Here is a 19,008-nt window from a genome sequence, read left to right on the forward strand (position 1 = left end):
CCCCTTCCTTTCCCTTCCAGTACCTTCTCCAGGGCGTGCATACTGAAGACTGGGCCATCATGGGCTTTGACTGTTTTTACCAGGAACATGTCTCTCCAGATACAGATGTCTCCTGTGCACGTCCCCGAGAACACCATCTCCTCTGTCCAGCCATACACAGCACACATCATTGTCTCGGTCTTCCCCATATTGCCCTTACGCCCGATCAGACCACCACCTGAAAGAGAGGTTGTGTCATTAACTCACATGACAACACATCACATCATTCTTTGAGACATTGCTGAGTCAACTTTTGTTTAACTTTGCGGTCTCTTACCTGCTTTATGCCAGAACTTCATATGCTTTACCCCTGCTGTGATGAGCTTGTCTGAACAGTATGGATTCATTTTTATGACAAAAATCTTATCCTTGCTTCCCCTAAAAAATGATTGAAAACATTGCATTAATTCCATTGCACAAAAATACATGGATCTGAAATAGAAGTGGAATAAACTTAGTGTACAGGGAATCATATTACACCCAATGCGTCTGCACAGTTTGGCTGCCTCCCTCCCATATGAACAATAAGGATCAGTGGCCTTTCCTGTCTGATCCAATGGAGCGTAGTGCACACTGGGCTGGGTCCCTAATCACTGGCCTTTCCTGTCTAATCCAATGGAGCGTAGTGCACACTGGGCTGGGTCCCTAATCACTGGCCTTTCCTGTCTAATCCAATGGAGCGTAGTGCACATTGGGCTGGGTCCCTAATCACTGGCCTTTCCTGTCTAATCCAATGGAGCGTAGTGCACACTGGGCTGGGTCCCTAATCACTGGCCTTTCCTGTCTAATCCAATGGAGCGTAGTGCACACTGGGCTGGGTCCCTAATCACTGGCCTTTCCTGTCTAATCCAATGGAGCGTAGTGCACACTGGGCTGGGTCCCTAATCACTGGCCTTTCCTGTCTAATCCAATGGAGCGTAGTGCACACTGGGCTGGGTCCCTAATCACTGGCCTTTCCTGTCTAATCCAATGGAGCGTAGTGCACACTGGGCTGGGTCCCTAATCACTGGCCTTTCCTGTCTGATCCAATGGAGCGTAGTGCACACTGGGCTGGGTCCCTAATCACTGGCATTTCCTGTCTGATCCAATGGAGCGTAGTGCACACTGGGCTGGGTCCCTAATCACTGGCCTTTGTGCTGCTGCATCACTACATGGCGCTCACTGAGGCCAGAGCAGAACTGATACCTACTTCATCTCTCTATCCCTTTCAAGCTTTCTCACTCTCCTTCTCTCACCTCCATCCCTCTCCCCCCTCTCCCACTATTTTCCCTCCCTGTCTCCTATCGGTTTCCTCCCCCGCTCATCTCCATCTTTCTCTCATGCCCCCTCTCCCTATCTCTGCCTCACCATGCTCCTCTCCCAGCTGAGGACTAGGCAGTGCAGTGCACAAGGCAGGCTCTGTCAGGCCCCATTTCCCTCTGCCCGCCTCACTGCACTGCCCACCAGGGCCTGCAAAGGAGATTAGTGCAGCTCCAAGCTGTCTCTGAGCTGCCACGGGAGCACAGTACACAACAGCTACAGCACGCAGGCAGGACATGAGCAAGCCTCCACTGCTCTAACTAGCCTGATGGAATTCCAAAGGACTATTTTACCGCTATGAATATCAAGTGCAAAGCCATAGAGAAATAAGACCAGCATTGGGGGAAATCAGAGTGTCCATATAGATGTGTCCATTTGAATTCCTGGATATTTGATAGTTTGAATTGCCATTCGATTTTACATAATTTTCTTTTTTTAAATGGCCACTTTTCATTTGAGATTATACTCACAGTGAATGTAGCCTAAACCCAGGTTGAGATGGATGGACCAGAGATCTGCACCAGACATACACTTAATCATTCAGCTGTGAGTTGGCAGGGCCAAGTGTTCTCTATTCAGAAAGGAACAGCTTTAAGAGTCTGCAGGGTGGTTCCCCTCCCTCCTCTCTTCACGAGAATTATATCAATGTTGCCCTCATATATAAATGTCCACATTTAAAGTGGAGGTGCTCAAGCTGTCTAGGGAATTAAAGGGAATGTTTTGATCAGGAGCAATGAAGTACTTGTTGTTATTCTCTTGGCTCCGGAGCTTGTACAATGGCCAAGGGATGGTTGTGATGCTGGACATTGCATGACTGGACATGTATCTTTTTGAATCAGTGTGGGGGTGGATAACTGATTTATGCTGCAGGAACTACTGACCGGATCATAGCTTGTGGACAAAGACCTCTCATTTCCATTAATAATACCAAACTGAATCTGGACCAAAACTAGTATTATTAGGTCACTCTACAGTAACAGTCAAACATTTGGACACACCAACTCATTCAAGGGTTTTTCTTTATTTTTACTATTTTCTACATTGTAGAATAGTGAAGACATCAAAACTATGAAATAACACATGTGGAATCACTTAGTAATCAAAAACATTTAAACAAATCCAAATATATTTTATATTTGGGATACTTCAAAGTAGCCACCCTTTGCTTTGCACACTCTTGGCATTCTCTCAACCAGCTTCATGAGGTAGTCACCTGGAATGCATTTCAATTAACAGGTGTGCCTTCTTAAAAGTTAATTTGTGGAATTTCTTTCCTTCTTAATGCATTTGAGCCAATCAGTTGTGTTGTGACAAGGTAGGGGTGGTATACAGAATATAGCCCTATTTGGTAAAAGACCAAGTCCATATTATGGCAAGAACAGCTCAAATACGCAAAGAGAAACAGTCCATCATTACTTTAAGACATGAATGTCAGTCGATCTGGAAAATTACAAGAACTTTGAACGTTTCTTCAAGTGCAGTCGCAAAAACCATTGAGCGGTATGATGAAACTGGCTCTCATGAGGACCGCTACAGGAATGGAAGACCCAGAGTTACTTCTGCTGCAGAGGATAAGTTCGTTAGAGTTACCAGCCTCAGAAACTACAGCCCAAATAAACACCTCACAGAGTTCAAGTAACAGTGTAACGATCTGAGTGTAGTGGGTGAGGAGTCAAGCGCAGGAAGCAGAGAGTTCAGGTGAGTGCTATTTTAATGCACCGACAAACGGCGAACATAAGCCAACCCTCACGAACACACAGGGCGTAATGAACAAACAAATGCCCCCAAACAGGGGGACTTAAAACGGTCCAGGGAAAACCCTCAAAATGGGAAAACCACAAAACCCATAGACGTGCACACAAGTACACTAAACAGATGGTCACAATAATTAATCCCGCACAAGGAACTCTGCGGGCCGACTGACTAATAAAGCCTACTACCTAATTCAAAACAGGTGCACTCAATCAACACATAAGGAGGGGGAGGAAATAATCAGTAGCAGCTAGTAGGCCGGCGACGACGACCGCCGAGCGCCACCCGAACGGGAAGGGGAGTGTCCTTCAGTCGGAGTCGTGACAGTAACCCCCCCCCTGACGCGTGGCTCCCGCAGCGTGCCGACACCGGCCTCGAGGTCGACCCGGAGGACGAGGCGCAGGGCGATCCGGATGGAGGCGATGGAAATCCCTCAACATTGACGGATCCAAAATGTCCCTGGTGGGTACCCAGCACCTCTCCTCCGGACCGTACCCCTCCCAGTCCACGAGGTACTGCAGGCCCCTCACCCGGCGTCTCGAGTCCAGAATGGCCCGTATCGTATACGCCGGGGACCCCTCAATGTCCAGAGGGGGAGGAGGGACCTCCAGTACCTCACCGTCCTGTAGGGGACCAGTTACCACCGGCCTGAGGAGAGACACATGAAACGAGGGGTTAATACGATAATAGGAAGGGAGTTGTAATCGATAACACACCTCGTTTATTCTCCTCAGGACTTTGAACGGCCCTACACACTGCGGCCCAAGCTTCCGGCAGGGCATGCGGAGGGGTAGGTTTCGGGTCGAGAGCCAGACCCTGTCCCCTGGTACAAACATGGGGGCCTCACTGCGGTGGCGGTCAGCACTCATTTTCTGCCGTCCACTAGCCTGTTGAAGGGATTCCTGGATGGCCCTCCAGGTCTCTTTGGAGCGCTGCACCCATTCCTCCACCGCAGGAGCCTCGGTCTGGCTCGGATGCCACGGTGCCAGGACCGGCTGGTACCCCAACACACACTGAAAGGGGGACACATTAGTAGAGGAGTGGCGTAGTGAGTTCTGGGCCATTTCAGCCCAGGGGATGTATCTCGCCCACTCCCCTGGCCGGTCCTGGCAGTACGACCGCAGAAACCTACCCACCTCCTGGTTTACTCTCTCCACCTGCCCATTACTTTCGGGGTGATAACCGGAGGTCAGGCTGACCGAGACCCCCAGACGCTCCATGAACGCCCTCCATACTCGGGACGTGAACTGGGGGCCCCGATCAGAAACGATGTCCTCCGGCACCCCGTAGTGCCGGAAGACGTGGGTGAATAATGCCTCCACAGTCTGTAGGGCTGTTGGGATACCGGGCAACGGGAGGAGACGGCAGGACTTAGAGAACCAATCCACAATCACCAGAACCGTGGTGTTGCCCTGAGACGGGGGAAGGTCGGTCAGGAAATCTACGGATAGATGTGACCATGGCCGTTGTGGAACGGGGAGGGGTTGTAACTTCCCTCTAGGAAGGTGCCTAGGAGCCTTACTCTGGGCGCATACCGAACAGGAGGAGACATAAACCTTAACGTCCCTAGCCAAGGTAGGCCACCAATACCTCCCCGAAGGCTCCCCACTGTCCTCCTCACCCCAGGGTGACCCGAGGAGGGTAGGACGTGAGCCCACCGAATCAGTTGGTCCCGAACACCAAGCGGCACGTACCTCCGCCCCGCCGGACACTGAGGAGGCGCGGGTTCAGCCCGTAACGCCCGCTCGATGTCCGAGTCCACCTCCCATACCACCGGTGCCATCAGCTTTGAGGCCGGAAGGATGGGAGTAGGTTCGGCGGACCTATCCTCCGTGTCGTAAAGGCGGGACAGTGCGTCCGCCTTCACGTTCTGGGAGCCCGGTCTATATGATAAAGTGAACCGGAATCGAGTGAAAAACATGGTACACCTTGCCTGCCGCGGGTTCAGTCTCCTAGCTGCCCGAATATACTCCAGATTTTGGTGGTCGGTCCAGATGAGAAAGGGGTGCTTAGCCCCCTCAAGCCAGTGTCTCCACACCTTCAGAGCCCTGACCACCGCTAACAACTCCCGGTCCCCCACATCATAGTTACGCTCCGCTGGGCTGAGCTTACTCGAGAAGAAAGCGCAGGGGCGGAGTTTTGGTGGCGTACCCGAGCGCTGTGATAGCACGGCACCCACCCCAGCCTCGGATGCGTCCACCTCCACTATGAATGCTAGAGAGGGGTCCGGATGCGCCAACACGGGTGCATCCGTGAACAGCGCCCTCAATCTGTTGAAAGCTCTGTCCGCCTCTGCCGACCATCGCAACCGCACCGGGCACCCCTTTAGCAGTGAGGTAATTGGAGCCGCTACCTGGCCAAAACCCTGGATAAACCTCCGGTAGTAGTTGGCAAAACCCAAAAACCGCTGCACCTCTTTTACCGTGGTTGGAGTCGGCCACTTACGCACGGCCTTACTGCGGTCACCCTCCATCTCCACCCCCGAGGTGGAAATGCGATAACCCAGAAAGGAGACGGCTCGTTTGGAGAACACACACTTCTCAGCCTTGACGTATAGGTCATGCTCCAGCAGTCTACCAAGCACCTTGCGTACCAGAGACACATGCGCGGCGTGAGTGGCTGAGTAGATCAGAATGTCATCGATATAAACAACCACTCCCTGCCCGTGCAGGTCCCTGAGAATATCGTCTACAAAGGATTGAAAAATGGCTGGAGCATTTTTTAACCCATACGGCATGACGCAGTACTCATAGTGGCCCGATGTGGTACTAAATGCGGTTTTCCACTCGTCTCCCTTCCGAATACGCACCAGGCTATACGCGCTCCTGAGATCCAATTTTGTGAAGAACTGCGCTCCCTGAAAGGATTCCACTGCCGTAGCAATGAGAGGTAGTGGGTAGCTGAACCCCACTGTGATGGCATTTAGACCTCTATAATCAATACACGGACGCAATCCTCCCTCCTTCTTCTTCACAAAAAAGAAACTCGAGGAGACGGGTGAAATGGAGGACCGAATGTACCCCTGTCCCAGAGACTCCGTGATATATGTCTCCATAGCCAACGTCTCCTCTTGGGACAATGGGTACACGTGACTCTTGGGAAGCGCAGCGTTACCCTGGAGATCTATCGCACAATCCCTTCCCGGTTGATGTGGTGGTAATTTAGTCACCTTCTTTTTACTAAAAGCGATTGCCAAATCGGCATACTCGGGGGGGAATGCACACTGTGGGACCCTGGTCTGGACTTTCCACCTAGGTGGCACCGACGGAAACTCCCAGACACCTTCCAGAACACTCCTCTGACCACCCCTGGAGAACCCCCTGTTTCCACAAAATTTTAGGATTGTGCCGGGCCAGCCAGGGAATCCCTAACACCACTGGAAACGCAGGCGAATCAATAATATAGAGACTGATACGCTCCCTATGATTCCCCTGCGTTACCATGTCCAGTGGGATCGTGGTCCCTGACCACCCCTGACCCTAATGGCCGGCTATCTAGGGAGTGCACGGGAAAGGGAAATCTATCGGCACAAGTGGAACACCTAATTTAATAGCAAGTCCGCGATCCATAAAGTTCCCAGCTGCGCCTGAATCGACTAGCGCCCTATGCTGGGAAGAGGGAAAAAAATTTAAGAAAAAAATCAAGACAAACATGTGACCAACAGGGGTTCTGGGTGAGTTTGGTGCTGACTCACCTGGGGTGATCGAGAAATGTTCCGCCTGCCATCTCGACTCCCAGACGGACCCCCAGCACCGATCGGCTGTGTGTCCTCTCCGACCACAGTTGGTGCAGAGGGAGCCTCCTCCTCCGGTACCCCTCGGCAAAGCCCCTCCCAACTCCATCGGAACAGGAGTGGAGGTGCTGGGTGGTGGAACACACAGGACACTCTCCGAACGCCCGCGGGCAGCCAGCAGATTGTCCAGTCGGATGGACATGTCAATTAGCTCATCCAAGGAAAGAGCGGTGTCCCGACACGCTAGCTCCCTGCGGACGTCCTCCCGGAGACTACACCTGTAGTGGTTGATAAGGGCCCTGTCGTTCCACCCGGATCCTGCTGCCAAGGTACGGAACTCCAACGCGTAATCCTGGGCGCTCCTCTTCTCCTGCCGGAGATGGAATAGTCGTTCTCCCGCCGCTCGGCCATCTGGAGGATGGTCAAACACTAGGGGTAGTGCTCCTTAGCTGAGTCTGGGCCATTCCAAACTGCATTTGCCCACTCCAGAGCACGACCCGTGAGGCAGGAGATGAGGACATTCACCCTCTCCGCTCCCGAGGGAGTAGGTCTGACGGTGGCCAGGTACAGTTCTAACTGGAGTAAGAACCCCTGGCACCCTGCTACCGCTCCATCATAGACCCTCGGGAGCGTAAGACGGAGGGTGCTGGAGTCGGGAGATGGGGAGTCCTGAGGAGGGGGCCGAAGGTGGAGAGGGGAGACCGCTTCTCTCCCATCCCATCGGTCCATTCTCTCCATCACCAGATCCATCGCCGTTCCGATCCGATGGAGAACGGTGGTGTGATGTAGAACCCTCTCTTCCATCGATGGGAGGGGAGTGGCTGTTGCTCCTGCTGACTCCATTCCTCAGTGGTGCGGGATTCTGTAACGATCTGAGTGTAGTGGGTGAGGAGTCAAGCGCAGGAAGCAGAGAGTTCAGGTGAGTGCTATTTTAATGCACCGACAAACGGCGAACATAAGCCAACCCTCACGAACACACAGGGCGTAATGAACAAACAAATGCCCCCAAACAGGGGGACTTAAAACGGTCCAGGGAAAACCCTCAAAATGGGAAAACCACAAAACCCATAGACGTGCACACAAGTACACTAAACAGATGGTCACAAGAATTAATCCCGCACAAGGAACTCTGCGGGCCGACTGACTAATAAAGCCTACTACCTAATTCAAAACAGGTGCACTCAATCAACACATAAGGAGGGGGAGGAAATAATCAGTAGCAGCTAGTAGGCCGGCGACGACGACCGCCGAGCGCCACCTGAACGGGAAGGGGAGTGTCCTTCGGTCGGAGTCGTGACAAACAGACACATCTCAACATCAACTGTTTAGAGGAGACTGCGTGAATCAGGCCTTCATGGTTTAATTGCTGCAAATACACCACTACTAAAGGACACAAATAATAAGAAGAGACTTGCTTGGGCCAAGAAACACGAGCAATGGACATTAGACCAGTGGAAATCTGTTCTTTGGTCTGATGAGTCCAAATTTTAGATTTTTGGTTCCAACCGCCATGTCTTTGTGAGACGCAGAGTAGGTGAACGGATGATCTCCACATGTGTGGTTCCCGCCGTGAAGCATGGAGGAGGAGGTGTGATGGTGTGGGGGTGTTTTGCTGGTGACACTGTCAGTGATTTATTTAGAATTCAAGGCACACTTACCCAGCATGGCTAATACAGCATTTTGCAGCGATACGTCATCCCATCTGGTTTGCGATCAGTGAGACTATCATTTGTTTTCAACAATACAATGACCCAATACACCTCCAGACTATTTGACCAAGAAAGAGAGTGATGGAGTGCAGCATCAGATTACCTGGCCTCCACAATCACCCGACTTCAACACAATTGAGTTGGTTTGGGATGAGTTGGAGCGCAGAGTGAAGGAAAAACAGCCAACAAGTGCTCAGAATATGTGGGAACTCCTTTAAGATGGTTGGAAAAGCATTCCAGGTGAATCTCGTTGAGAGAATGCCAAGAGTGTGCAAAGCTGCCATCAAGGCAAAGTGGCTACTTTGAATAATCTAAAATCTAAAATATATTTTGATTTGTTTAACACTTTGTTGGTTACCTCATGATTCCATGTGCTATTTTATAATTTTGATGTTTTCACTATTATTCTACATTGTAGAAAATAGTCAAAATAAACAAAAACCCTTGAATGAGTCGGTGTGTCCAAACATTTGACTGTTACTGTATATATATCATGAGCTAACTCACTGAGAAACATTTTCTAGTCTTGTTTTTCATCAGTAAGTGGAGCGTTCCTGAAGAATGTCAACCCTTAGGACTTATCTTGACCTTTGATGTCTCTAGTCTGCCTATTGAGGAGACTGCTGAGATCTGAATGGATCATCTGAGATGCCATAACAGCTACTGTACTGTACTAACCTGATGGCTGAGAGCTTCTCCCCCTTCCTCCAGTCCCAAAGGACAATGGTGTGGTTGTCATCCAGCCCGACCGAGGCCAGTCGCTTGCCATCCGCTGAGGAAGAACAACAAAACACAACCTCAATCAATTCAAAATTCACACAGAGAGCCTCTCTATTTACTCTTGTTTTGTGAGGAACAGTAAACTAGCCTGGTATAGGTTTGATCCATGGCAGGTAATGGCAGCTACGCCTCTGTCTGTGGCCAATTATCAGGAGAGAGATGAGAGCCTTTGCCTTGATGCTGCCAGCCTGCCACAGTACACAGACTATCTCCATAAAAGGGTTGTTCAGCGCCATGCTTCTAAATTGGAACACATTTCAACTCGCCCATTTCCTGTGTGAAGGAAGAGTTATTTTTCTCCATGGCTGACTGAGAATGTCAGGCTAGGTTAAAGCAATTATGAGTTGTTGTGTTCAATGTGTTACACTATCTGGAGAGTGTATGGAAAGCATCTTTAAACAGCCCTGGTGTACTACCTGAGAAGTCTAGGGCACACACTCCCAGCTGGTGGAATCCTTTCAACACAGACATGGGTTTCAGCATCTCTGTGTCCCATATATGGATGGAAGAGTCTCGCCCCACCTGGACAGACAGAAGAAACAATTAGCTTCCACGCATCCACAGCAACTTCCACACCCACACAGGGCAATGCAACAGTTCCAGGTCAGTGTTAGCATTAGGACATTATCTTTAGTTACTTTGCACCATAAGCATATACAGAAGACCCTCCAGCTCCTAAAGGCATCTTTAGAGGTCAGCCTCTATACACTTTAGGCCCTAGCTACTCTATCCCAGTCTCTGAAAATATATAACAAAATGTAAACTTCCACCTAAAAGGGGAAAAAAGTATATACAATATACACACACACTACACTACCGTTCAAAAGTATGGGGTCAAATTGATCAGAAATACAGTTCAGAAATTGTTAATGTTGTAAATTACTATTGTAGCTGAAAACGTCAGATTTTTTAAATGGAATATCTACATAGGCGTACAGAGGCCCATTATCAGCAACCATCCCTCCTGTGTTCCAATGGCACAATGTGTTAGCTAATCCAAGTTTATAATTTTAAAAGGCTAATTGATCATTAGAAAACCTTTTTGCAATTATGTCAGCACAACTGAAAACTGTTGTTCTGACTAAAGAAGCAATATAACTGTCCTTCTTTAGACGAGTTGAGTAGCTGGAGCATCAGAATTTGTGGGTTCGATTACAGGCTCAAAATGGCCAGAAACAAAGTACTTTCTTCTGAAACTCATCAGTCTATTCGTGTTCTGAGAAATGAAGGCTATTCCATGTGAGAAATTGCAAAGAAACTGAAAATCTTGTACAACGCTGTGTACTACTCCCTTCACAGAGCATCACAAACGGTCTCTAACCAGAATAGAAAAAGGAGTGGGAGGCCACGGTGCACAACCGAGCAAGACAAATACATTAGAGTGTCTAGTTTGAGAAACAGACGCCTCACAAGTCCTCAACTGGCAGCTTCATTAAATAGTACCCGCAAAACTCTGCCTAGAAGGCCAGCATCCCGGAGTCGCCTCTTCACTGTTGACGTTGAGACTGGTGTTTTGCGGATACTATTTAATGAAGCTGCCAGTTGAGGACTTGTGAGGTGTCTGTTTCTCAATCTAGATACTCTAATGTACATGTCCTCTTGATCAGTTGTGCACCGGGGCCTCCCAGTTTCTATTCTGGTTAGAGACAGTTTGCACTGTTCTGTGAAGGGAGTAGTACACAGCGTTGTACGAGATCTTCAGTTTCTTTGCAATTTCTTGCATGGAATAGCCTTCATCTCTAAGAACAAGAATAGACTGACGAGTTTCAGAAGACAATTATTTGTTTCTGGCCATTTTGAGCCTGTAATCGAACACACAAATGATGATGCTCAAGATACTCAACTTGTCTAAAGAAGGCCAGTTTTATTGCTTCTTTAATCAGAACCACAGTTTTCATCTGTGCTGACATAATTGCAAAAGGGTTTTCTAATGATCAATTAGCCTTTTAAAATGATGAACTTGGATTAGCTAACACAGTCGATGCCCCAGGACTACCTGACATGATGACTCCTTGCTGTCCCCAGTCCATCTGACCGTGCTGCTGCTCCAGTTTCAACTGTTCTGCCTTATTATTATACGACCATGCTGGTCATTTATGAACATTTGAACATCTTGGCCATGTTCTGTTATAATCTCCACCCGGCACAGCCAGAAGAGGACTGGCCACCCCACATAGCCTGGTTCCTCTCTAGGTTTCTTCCTAGGTTTTGGCCTTTCTAGGGAGTTTTTCCTAGCCACCGTGCTTCTACACCTGCATTGCTTGCTGTTTGGGGTTTTAGGCTGGGTTTCTGTACAGCACTTTGAGATATCAGCTGATGTATGAAGGGCTATATAAATAAATTTGATTTGATTTGATTGGAACACAGGAGTGATGGTTGCTGATAATGGGCCTCTGTACACCTATGTAAATATTCCATAAAAATATCTGACGTTTCCAGCTACAATAGTAATTTACAACATTAACAATGTCTTCACTGTATTTCTGATAAATTTTATGTTATTTTAATGGACAAAAATGTGCTTTTCTTTCAAAAAATAAGGGCATTTCTAAGTGACCCCAAATGTTTTAACGATAGTGTATATATTTAATTATTAGCAGTGCTACCTACCTGGCCTGTTGCTACAAAGTCCTTGAGGGGGTGTATGGCCAGGCACAGGATGTCGTCGTCATGGCCCATGTAGAAGCGCTGGGTGTTCTGCTGTCGGTTGTACACCACCCCCACGGCCGCCACGTGGTACACTATCTCCCCTGTCTGGGTGTAGAACAGGTTGCTCCTGCAGTCGAAGCCTCTGTAGCTGGAGCACCACAACACAGGAAACAATGAGGAAGAACACAGCGTTCACATTTTGGACCTTTTGGCTGTGGGGTTTTGTTGGTAGAAAAGATGGTTAGATAAAGACTATACAGATGTTGAATTATTGTGTGTGCTTTCCCGGGTTTGCTTGGTGTGAGAACATTTTACACAGGTTATGATTTGTTTGTGTTATGTTTGGCGGTGGTATGTGGTGCTGCCTGAGGTCTCCTAACCCGTGGATGAAGTGTAGCTTCAACCCGCTCCCTGGTGTTCTCTCTCTTTTCTTCATGGCCATCGCACGGTGCTTCTCCTTGGATTGCTCTTTGAGCTGAGGTAGATCTTCTTTGTAAACCTGGACATGGAAATACAATATAAAGCATTTAACTCTCTGACATCTGTTAAGGTTTTTACTCAATCTAATATTGTTTGTTTTTCATATGCAACATACATAATGTGTAATTTTCAAAGAGGAGAGCAGGTGTTGTGTCGCTAACCTGCCGCCGATATGTGAGCTGTGTCTCCTGCTCGATCTCCGAGTCCATCTCAGGCACGTCTGACTGGTCCGAGTCCGACTCCTCACTGTTGGAGTCGCACAACGTCTCTGCAATAGAGAAGAAGACGACTTCATCAGATCTATTCTACCACCCAGATGCTCCCACAACAGTTTGTTTAATAAAGGTTAAACACACTAATCCAGAACTAGTAGACAACCAGTATTGAGTCCCATTTCAGCCAAGACCAAGATCACAGATGGATGAAGATGACAGCTCATATTCATCAAGCAAGCCTTTGAAAAGTCTTAAGTGGTGGACTGCTTGCCCCGTTCCACTGTCCTATTACTCAGACTGAGACATACAAATACTGATGCAGTGAAACTCGGTTGGCCGTGCCAAGGCCAGGCACTGAGTACCCCTGGCACCGTTAGGCTTTGACTTGCTGGGTCCATTAGGAAAATTAAATGGAATGGCAGTTAGTATGTGGTTTAATTTCACAAAGCGCAGCACAGCTCTGTCTAAGACCATTTAGTTGAGAAACATGACTTACAAATGAGGACAAGGTTGTAGGAGCTGAATACAAACACAAATGTTCTCTTCCAGCTAGTATCACTTCAAATGTATACTTGTGGATCTATGACCTAGTGTAGAAAGCTTTTAGCTGGGATAAGGAACATCATTCAAGGGGAAGGGTCACGGAGTCTACTAGACTTGTCTGCACTTCAGAGTCATATTCACATTGGGGTAGACTAGAATGGGGCAGTCATCGAAATAGGACAGTCATGTACCTTGAGGTGCTATGTGAAGAGCTTCCTTCGACTTTCTGTCTGAAACAAACTTCCACTGGAACACTGAGTGGTCAGCTCCACCAATAGTTATCACCCACTGGTAGTCATGTGACCACCTGGCATTGGTTATATGGGCAGAGTGACCTAAATACTTTTTAAACTTTGCCCCTGGGATAGAGAGAAGAGTTGTTTTTCGTGAATTTGTAAATGCATAAACATCACATGAATGAATTGATTGACAACATCACATCTCCGGACAAAGGAACCAATGGAAATCCTTACCTTTTCTTACACACGGGTACCGTAAAAGCTTCACTAATCCATAATCATCTGCTGTTACTAAAACTTGATTATTAAAGTTGGCGTCAACAGAGTTGATATCATTGATCTCTGAGTATTTGGGCCATATTCCGTTGACCTCGGGGCCCAACACACACGTCCATGAGGACCACTGCACCAGCTTCAACTCTTCCCTGTTGGTGACCTCTTTACCGCCTGAGTAGAAAGACAATAATAACTACATCATGTGCAACTAAAACATCAAATGTGCAGCACATTAGTCATCATGACATCTTGTCTCATGGCCATACGTCACTGTTGTCACAACAAAGCATAAAGATCATGACACACATAGCACCAAAATATAATTAATAACAGTGAGGTAATGACACAAGAGAAATCCTGACTTCCTTCCCATAGACAGCAAGACTCTTCACAGTGTCATTTATCTACATGCCGAGACGTGTCATTGACAGACTTACTCGGCATCCTGTAGAAGAGCCTCTTTCCGTTGCCGTCATTGGTCTGCAGATACTTGCTGTCTGTGGACCAGTCCATGTGTGTGATGAAGCTAGTGGAGCCAATGCACTCTCCCACCTTCTTGTACCTCTGCACCACGCTGTAGATGTCCACAGAGTTATCATTGGAGCCCACAGCCAGGTGAGCTCCATCAGGAGAGTACTTCAGCTCATGGATGGCCTCCTTCCTGTCCTTGATGTGGACCACCTCTGTCATGTCTCTGTGGAGTGGGAGAGCGTTACTGTCATCCAAGACATCTTTAAATAACCCTCCTTGAATTAAATTGAATATCCATGCATTCACTAACTGGCATATTGTTAATGAGTAATGGAATTGCAAACAAAATAGGAAGTTAACATGAAGTTCATATACCAAGCTAATCAGAAAGAACTAGAAGTGCCATTTGACTTCTGCCCTATACTCACCTGACCCGTAGGACAGTAAAGGAGCCGTCCTTCATGCCCAGCGCCAGGTGAATGCCGTCTGTGCTCACAGCTGCACAGCGAATAGGCTCCTCCATATTACAGCGAGCTATCAGCGCATGATCTATAAGGCTCCATATTCTACAGAGGGGGGGACAGAGACAGAGGGAGACACAGAGGGAGAGACAGAGGGAGAGAGGGGGGGGAGAGAGAGAGGGAGAGACAGAGGGAGAGACAGAGACAGAGACAAAGAGGGAGAGACAGAGACACAGAGGGAGAGAGGGACAGAGAGAGACAAAGGGAGAAACAAAGACAGAGGGAGAGGGATAGACAAAGGGAGAGACAGAGGCAGAGGGAGAGAGAGAGGGAGAGACAGAGAGAGAGGGAGAGACAAAGGGAGAGACAACTTTGTTAGCAATCACGTGGGTCCAATTCCCTCATGAACCATATAAGTACCTGAAGTGAATGTGTGTACCTATATGTAAACAATTCTTTGGATATACCAGATAATTTCAGTGACTGTTACGCCCTGACCATAGAGAGCTTTTTATTCTCTATGTTGGTTAGGTCAGGGTGTGACTAGGATGGGTTATCTAGGTGATTATATATATCTATGTTGGCCTGGTATGGTTCCCAATCAGAGGCAGCTGTTTATCGTTGTCTCTGATTGGGGATCATATTTAGGCAGCCATTTCCCCATTGTGCTTTGTGGGATTTTGCTTTTGTGTAGTGCATGTTTACACTCACGTCACGGTTTGTTTGGTTTCTGTATTTGTTTTGGTGAGTTTCTTTGATTAAAACATGTGGAACTCTATGCACGCTGCGCCTTGGTCCGACCATTATTATAACAAACGTGACAGTGACTGCAATTGTGTAAGGGACACTGTGGATATAATAAGCATAGACTAGTCCTGGAGTTTGACAGTGGTTGTGCTTGGTCACCCACCTGACAGAGCGATCATCACTGCCGGTCATGGCCAGGGGCTTGGTGGGGTGCACAGCCAGCGCCCACAGCTCTCCCTCACAGTGACCCTGCATGATGAGGAAGGGCTTGGTGCGATCGTGGACCACCACCTCAAATATCTCACTGTCCTGGGTGCCCACTAAGATATGATCCCCCCGCCAACACACGCTGCGCACTGACAACCCTGTCAACACACACATGCATGCACAAACAGTTAAATGGATAAAAACACGCAGACAGACACCCACACACAGAATAGCCGTAACAAACAGAACAAGACATAGAAGGAATACAAGAGGACTACACAATATGGTGATTGTTATGGAGACAGTATAGTTTGCTGTCTCTTTGGTAAGTAAATGTAAGAAGCAATGAAGGTATACATATATTCATACATGTATACATATTAATATACGCACATACAGTAAATATGTAGGCAACACTTTGGGCTGAAAAACCAACAAGGGGAATGGAACAATATAATACAGGGACTTCTATGCACATAAGGACAGGGGTAGTACTCGGATTGTCCAGTGCCCTGCGCACTGTTACCCACCTCTGCTATTTTCACCTCTAGCTACTGTTAGGCCCAAGACCACAAATCAAACGAAAGAAAGAAGAAAGGAAAAAACTATTAGTGACCTAGAATACATCCTCTAGATGTAATAGAAAAGAGTCTAGCGGTATACAAAAGGCCTGTACTAAAGAACAACATGAGAAGAACACCCTGGTTCATTTATCCACTCAGTGCACATTGACAGCCCGTGGACTGGCTCTGTGTGGGAAAAGAAGATGAGAAGAGGGGGGAGTTGTATATCACCTTTATATCCCTGGTCTGTTTCCCTGAGATCGATGACAGTAATTGGTTTGAAGTTGAGATCCCATAGCCGGACACAGCCGTCCCGGCCCCCGGTGGCAAAGCCCTCCTCACAGGCATTCATGCTGAAAATCCCTGACTGGAGGAAATGACAGTCTGTCAGTGGGGATGTACACAATAAATGAGCAAGACAGACTTGCGGTACAGCAACTAGCAACAGCTCTGCTGCAGCAGACACATGTCTAACAAGGCTTTCACAATTATACCGTTGCTGCTGAGTGAAGAGATAACACAGCGGTGCATTACATAAAGCGTTTGAACCATTGTTTTTTTTCCCTCATATCTTTTTTTATTGGCAGGCTCCGGGAGCCGCCTGCTGTGGAACACAGTGATTGGCGGGAAGGATTCCTGTGGTTGAGCCAGCCAGAAGTCTCTTTGGAGTGCAAAGCACAGGCATGGACCACAGTAGAGCCCCCTCCCCCACCCGACCAACCCTGCATTCAGCTGTTGAGCTCACAGATATAATTTAATCCCAAGTAGTAAACTGCTGATCCTTTCCACTGAGCAAAATAAAAGAGAGCCACAGGGACTACATGGCACACCGTCACCTTGCTAAACATGTCCCCTTGTATGCTTTCATCAGTTGAAATAAACAAAGCTCTATGAATGGAGGAGTTGTGTTCAGTCGCAGGTGTGTGAGTTGAACATGGATGATGACCTGTTTAATCATCCACTGGATGGATCTAACGATAGCACTAAGGTGGGTGTAGGCAGGCAGGCAGGCAGTGTGATTGAGTGAGTTTTGTGTCTGAATGTGAATGCAGGTCTGTGGCAGATGTGTGAGAATGAACCAGCCTGAGCATGAGCCGCAGAGCATGACATCTCTTGATCTGAGAGAGCCTGCTGCTTAGCATTTCCTAAGCTACAGCCCACTACTGACGCATAAACAAGAGACGCCACCAGGAAGTGAGGCAGAACTAAGGCTGGTTGGAACCAGCTACCACACACACTTACCCCGTGGGCTCCTTGAACTGTCCGGATCAAGTTGATGCCTTTCCAGACGTAGATGTCCCCGTTCAAGGCACCTGAATATGTGACCTCGTCTCTGGCACAGGCCAGACAGAGGATGGTTTGGAGATCTCCCGTTTTGCCAAAAACTCCTCGCTTAGGGGTCAGGGCGTTGCCGCATAAGCTCCAAAACTGAACCCAGAAACATATATGGGAGACAGGAGAGAAGAATGCGTTTAATGTGGTGGTTAATAAATAAATAAACCAACTCATCAGTCACTGAGAGTCTTACATTAATAATATCATTCAATACTTGATATGTTGGATTCATGTCTCCATCTCAACAAAAAATAGAAGTGAAAGCAGTGGTCACTTCCACTCGCTCTACAACCAGCACTGCAGCTGTAATGAATGAGTACAGCAAAGTGTTTCCACAAGCTTGTGTTTTTATTATTAGCGGCTTGTGTCTTTTTTAATATCGAGGAATATTTCACTTTCTCTGGTCCCAGGAGTAACAACATGAATTGGCGCATGAGGCAGAAATAATGCAGTGCGACTTAAGTTTCGCCATCAACTGGAAGACTGTGTCCCCTTTTCTCAGCGGAGGGAGGGAGAGAGGAGGGACGGTGAGTTGGGTGAGAGGCAGCCTCACCACTGCCCTCTCCCCTCAGACTGACCATCAGATGGAAGACTGTGTCCCCTTTTCTCAGCGGAGGGAGGGAGAGAGGAGGGACGGTGAGTTGGGTGAGAGGCAGCCTCATCACTGCTCTCTCCCTCCCCTCAGGCTGACCATCAGATGCAGGCCAGTAAAAAAACAAGCTAATTCTTATGCTTACTCAGCTGTGCCTTACAAGTAATACAACAATCTAACAATCTATGGATTTCACGACTGGGAATACAGATATGCCTCTGTTGGTCACAGATACAGTACCTTTAAAAAAAAGGTAGGGGCACGGATCAGAAAACCAGTCAGTATCTGATGTGACCAACATTTGCCTAATGCAGTGTGTCTCATCTCCTTCGCAGAGAGTTGATCAGGCTGTTGATTGTGGCCTGTGGAATGTTGTCCCACTTGTCTTCAAAAGCTGTACAAATTTGCTGTCTATTGGGAACTGGAAGACGCTGCGTACACATTGATCCAGGGCATCCCACACATGCTCAATGGGTGACATGTCTAGTGAGCATGCAGGCCATGGAAGAACTGGGACATTTTCAGCTTCCAGGAATTGTGTACAGATCCTTGCGACATGCTGAAACATGATAATGTCGGATGAATGGCACGACAATGGGCCTCAGGATCTCATCACTGCATCTCTGTGCATTCAAATTGCCATTGATAAAGTGCAGTTGTGTTCGTTGTCCATAGCTTATGCCTGCCTGCCCATACCATAACCCCACCACCACCATGGGGCACTCTGTTCACTACGTTGACATGAGCAAATCGCTCGTCCACACAACCCTATACACGTGGTCTGTGGTTGGACGTACTGACAAATTCTCTAAAACGATGTTGGCGATGGCTTTTGGTAGAGAAATTAACATTAAATTCTTGTAGTCTGCAAGCCAATTGCACGCTCCCTCAAAACTTGAGACATCTATGACATTGTGT

The 19,008-nt window shown here is 47.9% G+C and overlaps 1 protein-coding gene across 6 annotated transcripts in view; it reads right to left on the bottom strand.

Moving 5' to 3' along the window:
• eml5 (EMAP like 5) overlaps positions 1-19,008 on the bottom strand; it is a 78,404-nt gene that overhangs the window by 13,843 nt on the left and 45,553 nt on the right. For 4 of the 6 annotated variants that reach the window (XM_024437377.1, XM_024437375.1, XM_024437374.1 and 1 more), the window contains exons 5-19: positions 17,406-17,591; positions 16,395-16,530; positions 16,131-16,154; positions 15,557-15,758; positions 14,614-14,751; positions 14,152-14,408; positions 13,673-13,885; positions 13,391-13,558; positions 12,603-12,709; positions 12,342-12,460; positions 11,923-12,109; positions 9,729-9,834; positions 9,211-9,304; positions 317-417; positions 24-217 (exon numbers count right to left, since the gene is read on the bottom strand). In XM_024437377.1, the coding sequence (XP_024293145.1) occupies positions 24-217; positions 317-417; positions 9,211-9,304; positions 9,729-9,834; positions 11,923-12,109; positions 12,342-12,460; positions 12,603-12,709; positions 13,391-13,558; positions 13,673-13,885; positions 14,152-14,408; positions 14,614-14,751; positions 15,557-15,758; positions 16,131-16,154; positions 16,395-16,530; positions 17,406-17,591 (2,232 nt within the window). The remainder of the gene's footprint in view (positions 1-23; positions 218-316; positions 418-9,210; positions 9,305-9,728; positions 9,835-11,922; positions 12,110-12,341; positions 12,461-12,602; positions 12,710-13,390; positions 13,559-13,672; positions 13,886-14,151; positions 14,409-14,613; positions 14,752-15,556; positions 15,759-16,130; positions 16,155-16,394; positions 16,531-17,405; positions 17,592-19,008) is intronic. The other 2 variants (XM_024437378.1, XM_024437376.1) reach the window with 1 other exon arrangement.

Source organism: Oncorhynchus tshawytscha, linkage group LG11, assembly GCF_018296145.1.
Source record: "Oncorhynchus tshawytscha isolate Ot180627B linkage group LG11, Otsh_v2.0, whole genome shotgun sequence".
Taxonomy (NCBI): Eukaryota; Metazoa; Chordata; class Actinopteri; order Salmoniformes; family Salmonidae; genus Oncorhynchus; species Oncorhynchus tshawytscha.